At 35.0% G+C, this 8,702-nt stretch overlaps 2 protein-coding genes across 2 annotated transcripts; one reads left to right on the forward strand and one right to left on the reverse strand.

The window, feature by feature from the left end:
- The first annotated feature begins 61 nt into the window (after window positions 1-61).
- LOC131630202 (G-type lectin S-receptor-like serine/threonine-protein kinase At1g11300) lies at window positions 62-1,737 on the forward strand. The gene is made up of 3 exons (XM_058900985.1): window positions 62-934; window positions 1,019-1,169; window positions 1,253-1,737. The coding sequence occupies exons 1-3, from the start codon at window positions 873-875 to the stop codon at window positions 1,562-1,564; spliced, it is 525 nt and encodes a 174-aa protein (XP_058756968.1). The 5' UTR covers window positions 62-872; the 3' UTR covers window positions 1,565-1,737.
- A 271-nt stretch (window positions 1,738-2,008) lies between these two features.
- LOC131630201 (G-type lectin S-receptor-like serine/threonine-protein kinase At1g11330) lies at window positions 2,009-5,608 on the reverse strand. Its single transcript, XM_058900984.1, has 7 exons — window positions 4,265-5,608; window positions 4,080-4,184; window positions 3,790-3,995; window positions 3,503-3,713; window positions 3,071-3,308; window positions 2,719-2,869; window positions 2,009-2,634 (listed from the first exon to the last, which is right to left on the reverse strand). The coding sequence occupies exons 1-7, from the start codon at window positions 5,574-5,576 to the stop codon at window positions 2,326-2,328; spliced, it is 2,532 nt and encodes an 843-aa protein (XP_058756967.1). The 5' UTR covers window positions 5,577-5,608; the 3' UTR covers window positions 2,009-2,325.
- Window positions 5,609-8,702: the final 3,094 nt, after the last annotated feature.

Genomic DNA, 8,702 nt, shown 5'->3' on the forward strand with positions numbered 1-8,702 from the left:
CATGTGAGGATCAATAGTACCGAGAATCCAAGTGATAATCTGAGCATCTTCTATTTCCCATGCATCTAAGTCAGTTGTCTCTAACGGTGCCACAGAGACATCGTCCAAGTGACTCCATAATCCTTTCCCTTTGACATACATCCGAAACTGAAATTCCCAAACAAGATAATTCTTTCCGGTAAAACGAACACAAATATGATCTATCTCTTCTTCGGAAGCCATAATATCAGAGATGACTTAAGAACAATTTTGTTAACGTAACAATTTTGTTAACGTAACAATTTTGTTAACGTGAAACAAGAAACACCAACGGAACACTGAAGAAAATACTTGCCGACACCAAATCAACACCCCAATTCAGGATACTCGCCGACACCAAGTCAAAACCCTAATTCAGAATAATTGCCGACACAGAGTCAAAACTCTAATTCAGAATAATTGCCGACACAGAGTCAAAACCCTAATTCAGAATATTTGCCGACACCGATACGATAACACGAGATTAGAATCGCAATCTTGGAAGAGATTACCGAGAACCGAGATGATTTCAATTACCGAGAAACGAGATCTACCGAGACGATTTCAAGAGCGACCCAGTGGGGTGTCGCTGAATAAAGCCAAGATTAACCTAAACTCACAGGTTTGATCGAAAACCTACTGATACCATGTCAATAATTCTTGGCTTGATACTTTTCTCATTATTATTTCTCGTATATATAAAGGTTACAGGGCTATATCGGTAATTACACTAAATAATTACATTTAAACTAATTCCTATTCACAATTCCAGGCTAAAAATTATACATAGAGATTTGAAGGCAAGTAATATCTTGCTAGATAATGAGCTTAATCCAAAAATATCAGACTTTGGTATGGCCAGAATCTTTGGAGGGAATGAAGATCAAGAAAATACTCGAAGAGTTGTTGGTACTTAGTAAGTATACGAATATACCTTTTTCTTTATTCAAGATTATGGCACCATAACTGGATATTCAATCGTGTTTACACTTCAATGCAGTGGTTATATGTCTCCAGAATATGCAATGCAAGGACTCTTTTCTGATAAATCAGATGTCTTTAGCTTTGGAGTTTTGCTTCTTGAGATTATTAGTGGAAGACGAAATTCAAGCTTTTATAACTGCGAGAACTCTCTGACCCTTTTAGGATTCGTAAGTCTTTTAATTCTTATCTAACTCAGTCTGGAATGCTCTGCATCTTTCTCAAATAATTAACTTTTGTTTTCCCAATATAGGTGTGGATACAATGGACAGAAGACAATATTTTACCTGTGATAGATCCAGGAATATACGATCATATACATTATAAATCCGTTTCTAGGTCCATACATATAGGACTCCTTTGTGTACAGGAATTTTCCACAGACAGGCCTACTATGGCTGTTGTGATTTCTATGCTTAATAGTGAGATTGTAGATCTTCCTCCTCCGAAGAAACCTGCATTCGTCCTGAGGCAGAATATGCTGAGCACGGTGTCGTGTGAAGAATGCAATGATGGGTTGCACTCTATCAACTTAGTCAGTATTTCAGACATCCATGGCAGATAGTTAACTAAGAGGTTTATATGTTCTTTTTCAATTCTTTTTGCACAACCAAATTGGCAAAATGTATCAAGGGAAGGCTCAATCAAAAAATGTATAAATTCTGATTTTGGTTACCATACACACATTCTTCACAAAATTCAAGTTTGCAATTCTTCATGCATGCTGCCCAGAAGACCACAATTTTCTAGTATCTCCATCCCCTTCTCACTCATGTGTGCAATCCTCATATGCCACAACCGTGCAATCAAATTTCTTTATCTCCAAGTTTGGAGAAGCCATCAAGATGTTCAAGATATATCATAACCCATGGTTCAGATGTTCTAGAGCCTTCTTTAGGGTAAACAGCCTTAGAGGACAGATATCGGAGAATCTGGTTGTCCTTATTATCTAACTGTCTTCAGACATCTGTCGGCCCTAATCAAGTGTATCGATAGCGTGTGACCATATCCATTGGACCACTTCGGCATCCACTATCTAGTGATCCGATATAGTGTAGTGGCATTGATTGAGACTATTCCATATTCTCGTATTTTTGTTCATTTTTTACATTCTGTTAGAAGATTCCAATTACCGTGAGAAATGATTTTAAATAAAGAACAACACCTCATTGTTTGAAAGACTAAAGTCTTTTCAAAACAACATGAATAAAGTAATTATGTTATATGCCTATTGCAAATATACAAAGTTCTAGACTTGATCAAAAAAATATGAATATACAAAGTTCAATAATTGGCAATGAGTCTTTTACACAAAGCTTCAATGTTCTATCTTCCATGAAGATCTGTAACAGTCACAGCATTATTTGAGTACACTTCATTTCTTTCCTCAGAACACACTGTATTCATCATATTCTGCATCAGTAAGAATGCAGGTTGTCTTGCAGGAGGAAGTTCCATAATTTCACTGTTAAGCATAGAAATCACTGTCGCCATGGTAGGCCTGTCAACAGCGGATTCTTGTACACATAAAAGTCCTATATGTATGCACCTCAAAATATTCTTATGATGACTCTCATCATATATTTCTGGTTCTATTAAACATATAATACTGCCTTCCCTCCATTGAGTCCATGCCTAAAATCAAAAGCAAAAGTCAAATTGAAGTTAGTTTTAATATGCTTTCAATATTAATATGTATATCTATTAGTAGATACTTACAAATCCTAAGAGAGTCAGAGAATTTTCATGTTCGTAAAAGCTTGAGTTTCTTCTTCCACAAACAATCTCTATCAGTAAAACTCCAAAGCTAAAGACGTCTGATTTATCCGAAAATACTCCTTGCATTGCATATTCTGGAGCCATATAACCGCTGCATTCAAATATAATAATTGACTAATATAAATGGATTGGAAGCGGTCTTCAGTCGGAGACACAGACACAATTGGTTAAACTTCGTTATCAAACATTGTGTACTCATTGTTTGTGTTTTTCGGATGATTATTCTCTTAAAGTGGGATCATTATTCTAACAGTTGATCTATAATGACAGATAAACAAGAAGGTGAACTTACTATGTTCCGACAATCCTTTGTGTGTTGGCATGATCTTCACTCACTCCAAAGATTCTGGCCATACCAAAGTCCGATATTTTTGGATTCATTTCCTCATCTAGTAAGATATTACTTGCCTTCAAATCTCTATGTATGATTTTTAGCCTGGAATCTCTATGTAGGTAGAGTAGTCCACGAGCGATTCCTTCAATTATGCCGAATCGTTTCTCCCAATCCAAGAGTTTATTTCTTGAAGGATCTATAAAAATTAAAATCATAACAACATACTACTTAGAACTTATCTAGAGATGCATCAAAATCTTCTGCCTAGAATGCTTCCCACAAAACCTATGTTAAAAACTTTCAAGAAAACTCACTAGAGTTGAAACTATTGTTAATTCTTTAAAAAAAAAACATGACAAGTAAACTATAAAAGTTTTCAAAAGAACTAACCGAAAATATATGCATCTAAACTTCCATTTGACATGAACTCATACATCAACATCTTTTCATTTCTTTCGATACAACAGCCTAAAAGCCTTACAAGATTGCGATGTTGAAGCTTAGAAATCACTAATACTTCATTCATGAATTCTACTAACCCTTGTCCAGATGATCTCGAAAGTCTTTTAACCGCTATCTCTTTACCATCTTCTAGTATTCCCTTGAATAGAAAATATGAATAACTTTTAAGTAACTAATGACTTCAAACAAAAGGAACTTTTCTCAATTATGCATACCTTGTACACAGGACCAAAACCTCCTTGTCCAAGTTTATTGGATGAATGAAAGTTGTTTGTAGCAGATGCAAGCTTTTCAAAATTAAATAGCAGTAGCTCTTGTAGCTTAGCTTGCGACAATTCACCAATAACATTTTCATTTGTGTGTTCTTCAGGTTTTACGATTTTGTGGAAATGAAAAATCCTATGCTGCTTTTTTATCCTCGCTGAATCATTCAAGTATCACAGTTTAGCAGGAGTGGCAAAAATCAAACATGTCTTATTCCGTATTCCACAACAATGGTACTTACCTGGTTTTGAAGCCTTTATCCAAATGAAATACGCCACAATCACAATAATGATAATTCCTATCGAAACTGAAACTGCAATGATGATTGTTCCTTTATGCTCTTTATCTGTAATTAGCGAAGGATAAAAATGTCAAAACAATAACGTCTGATAAAGGAGAAAATACTAACATGGCATCTAATATTACCTGATATATCAAGTTCGACATAGGGTACACGAATGTATAGATCAGTCCCTCCGGTTTGGAATTGTTGTATATCAATTAGATTTCCATTCCAAGACATACAACCGATATCAGCCACGTACGAATATGCAGTACAAGAGCAATTCGTCAAACACTGATTTTTGCATTCATCCTGTTCATTAGATGACAATTCTGCAAAATCGGGTACTTTTACCGTACTCAATTTCAAAAAACTATCTGCTTCATTACCATGTGAACTCTTGCTTTGATTGTTGGCATCTTCACACTGTAGAAGTTTCTTTCTAACACATCCATTAGTCCAATTTTTTTGATTCCACTCTTGTTTGTTTCTTGCTTCAAACCCTTCCAAACAGCTACAAATTGGTGACCCTTTTGAATTACAAATTCCGTATGGACCGCAAAATCCATAAACATCGCAATCTGATCTATAACTAGTCCATGTATCTATCCATTCCTCTTTCTCAATACTCCATGAGTTTTCGTGCATTTGACCTTGCGGATTCAAGGCATAGATCAAGAGTCCGAAGTCGTCTGCTCTGAAATACAAATCAACGGTTCCACTCGTACTGTCTTTCTCAAAATGAAAACCGTTAAGATAAAGACTTTCCATGTTTTGTATCCCTATAAAGATTTGATTATTCCACGGACCACTTCGCCAGTACGGCCGAGATCCGTTCCGAATGAAAACTTCTGGAATCTTCAACCGTTCGATACTGAGAGAGAAGCTTCCGGTCGACGGATCAGAAGGAGTTTTCCAGGATGTGAGTTTCATGTTACTTGTAAACTTCATGGTTGGTAATAATGCATTAGAAGGCTGTTGAAAACTCTCCCATATAGTATTTCCTGTTGTTGTTTCCTTCAAAATAAGGCTTCCATAATCTGAAAGTGTGAAACTAGAATTGGTTTTTGATGTAACATTGGTCAAACTTGATGACCAAATAACATGTTTCTGTCCATTCAATACAACAAGATTGCCATCATTTGATATTGTGAGAACTCCAGAGGAATCATTGATCAAAGGTTGGTTTCTGTTAGCAACCCATATAACAAAGTCTTGAGTTTTGCACCAAATTCCTACATAACGATTTGTGGAGTTTTGAGGGGTGAAGAATCCTAAGGTGAAATTTCCACTATTTGAGCTTAGAGTTTGATTGTCTTTGATGAATTGTAGTGATGATGACGTGGTGAATGAAGAACAACATAGTAATAATGTGATGAAGTTGAAAAATGAGATCAAATTTTTGAAGTTGCTTAAAATCATTATTGTAGAATAAGAAAGATAAAGTATGTCCATTATTTTGCTTCTCTATATATCTGATCATTTTTTCCTTGTTTATTTGAACATTCAATATTCTCGTCTTTGAGTAGTACACAAGGCATATTTAGAAAAACATGTGTAAGTTCACACACACTATCATGAGTAAGAAAAGATGATATTGACCGGAGTGTTAAAGAAATGGGTTTGGTAGAGTTTTTTTTCTTCTTTTTTTAATTATGTTGCTTTAAAAATATATATAACTAATAATTGAGAGCCGAATAGGAAGAAATGTTAGAGAAAATCTCATCCATCCCTGGATACTCTTCCGTATCCAGCGCAATTTCATTTATCTTTCCTAATTTCAGAGAAACATATTAGGAAACACATTTTTTTTGCTAAAATTTGATTTTTTATTTTTCTGGAGTTAAATCTAAGAAAGTATTTTAAATTGGTAAACATTGAAAAAAATGATAGTAATCCAATTCATGAAATCTTCCATATCTACATCTACCGAACCTCTCAACGCTATAATATTCCATAGATATAGCTCCGAAACTTTCTACTATATTTTGAACCAGCATGATCACTCTTCCATTGTTGTTTTTCTTATTCTTTAACACTCACCTTCACCAACCTAAAAAGCCTACATCATTAATATCATTTCTCACTAAAAAGTTTCGACTTTTTGGTGCAACAAATCAAAGAGAGCAAGAGAAGACTGAATTTCAGGTAAAGATTCATCTTTGTCCATTACATTGCTCACATTAATCATGAAGTTTTTATAAAAAAGACAATGTTGCTTCCGTAGGTACAACTCTGAAACGTGTTCAAGATGAACATGTTCCATAGGTACATCTCCGGAACAAGTTTATGCTATTTTTTTAGAGCAGTTTTATAATTTTGTGTTGTTTTTGTTATTGTTTACAAATAGTTATAGTGCACCCTGATAATATCTCAAAAGAATTAGTTTCTACATACGATATTTTTCCAAATGTTCAAGGGGTTGTCGTAAAGGCGGTAGATGTCAGCGGTGACTTCAATAACAAGCGAGAGTTTGATGATCGTGATAGCATGCTCACATGGATTCGTAGGACTGCAAGTAGACTTAGTTTTGGTGTGGTCATAGGAAGATCGGGTAAAGGTTCAGAAAGAAGAAACGCTTCTGTAACAATGTTCTGCAAAAGAAGAGGGAAATACCGTACTCCTTTAAGGAAGTTTAAAAGAGAAGACACGGGTAGTAGAAAATGTGAGTGTCCTTTTAAAATTTGTGGTTATATGTTGGCTACCAAGAAGTGGAAGTTTAGTGTTATTTGTGGTTTGCATAACCATGATTTGTGTTCAAAGTAACAAGGTCAACCTAATGTATGTTGGCTCAAACTGGAAAAGAAGGCATGTATTAGTGACATAACCTTGAATATTGTTCAACTGAAAAATATACTTGCCACATTAAAACAAAAGGAATTAAACAATGTAACAAATATAAGACAAGTGCACAACATCCGGTACAACACTAACAAGGGGATTAGGGGAGATAAAAATGAGATGCAACAACTCTTGAAATTGTTGGATGATAACAGTTACAAGTTCCGATACAGAACTTGCGACGATGGAGTTATGGTCCAAAAACTTATACACTTTTTGTAAAAAGAAAACTTATTTTATTCATATTATATATATATATATATATATATATATATATATATATATATATATATATATATATATATAAAATTCAAAATATTTATAGTATAATATTTATTGTATTAAATGTAAAATTTATAATTTTTTTAGAATATTTTTTAATTTAAATATTTTTAGTATAATATTTATTACAATAAATTTAAATGTAAATTGTGCTCTCATATTTAGGATGACAATTTAGTCTATTGTCTATGAGACCCGCAAAAATTGGTCACAATTTGTAGAGTAAAAATCTCTAAAATGAATACAGGTAGAATACAAGTAATTACTCATTAAAATGAGCGGATATGAATGCCGGCACGGGTATCTTAATACTCATCTTGCCTCATACCCGCACTACATATTTATATAATGAAATTTATTTTATTATATTAAAATACACATTTATTAAATTTAAAAAAATATATCCCTATTAAACTATTACGCATTTTGATAAAACTATTTATTCATTTCTTAACTCAACAATAACATTCATAATGGTTTTTTTACATAAAAACCTTACTACTTATACGTTTACGAACGAAAGTGTTGTGGACACACTGATGACCACTTCTACGCAGTCTTATGATCTCTCAAGAGCGGATTCGGGAATTCATACGCCCTTGGGCTCCACTGTCCTACATCCGAGACTTCTATTACTTACGCTTGAAGCTTCTGATAAAGTAAAGAAAGTGTTGGGACCGAGGGCCAGCTTGGATTGGGGATGCTTTCTTATGCTACTACATTAGTTCTACCTATAAAAAAGATCATGAAAGAGGCGGTCAAAATGGTAATCAAATCCATTTATGATCCCAAGTTTTAAGACATATCGCACTTCCGCTCGGGTCGAGGCCGCTACTCGACCCTAAGACGGATCCAAAAAGTGTGGGGAATCTCTTGCTGGTTTTTGGAATTTGACAATATTGTTAAAAAACTTAAAATTATATGGTATTTAGTAATTAATTGATTTAATTTTACTACAAACGTGTCTAAACGGGTACAGATATGTGTATTGAGATACCCATAGTGTATTGGTACGAATATGTGTTAGAAATTTGGTATGATAATCCTGGATATCTTCTAAGAATAGTGTTTGTTCACTTTCCGAACAAAGTATTTCGATCCTATTCTTGTATGGGTTCACGAAATCTTTGCGGGAATAATTCTCGAAGAGCAATCTGTTTCTGACAATAGAGAACAGATCAGAATGTAAAGAGGAAGTATAATTTCGTGAACCAAAATTGAGGCCAAATCACTTGCACCCAGCCAGGGGCGCTGCCCCTTGGACCCCGACAGGGCGCTGCCCCACACCCCGCCAGGGGCTCTGCCCCTTGGACCCCGACGGGGCGCTGCCCCGCACCCCCGCCAGGGGCTACGCCCCTTGGAACCCCGTTTCTATTATTCGTATTCAATTACACGTTTGACTCGACGAGCGTGCACTCCGCACTACCCTAACTCGTTTCAAACTTAACGCATAATTGC

The sequence above is a fragment of the Vicia villosa genome, unplaced genomic scaffold, assembly GCF_029867415.1.
Source record: "Vicia villosa cultivar HV-30 ecotype Madison, WI unplaced genomic scaffold, Vvil1.0 ctg.000659F_1_1, whole genome shotgun sequence".
NCBI lineage: Eukaryota > Viridiplantae > Streptophyta > Magnoliopsida > Fabales > Fabaceae > Vicia > Vicia villosa.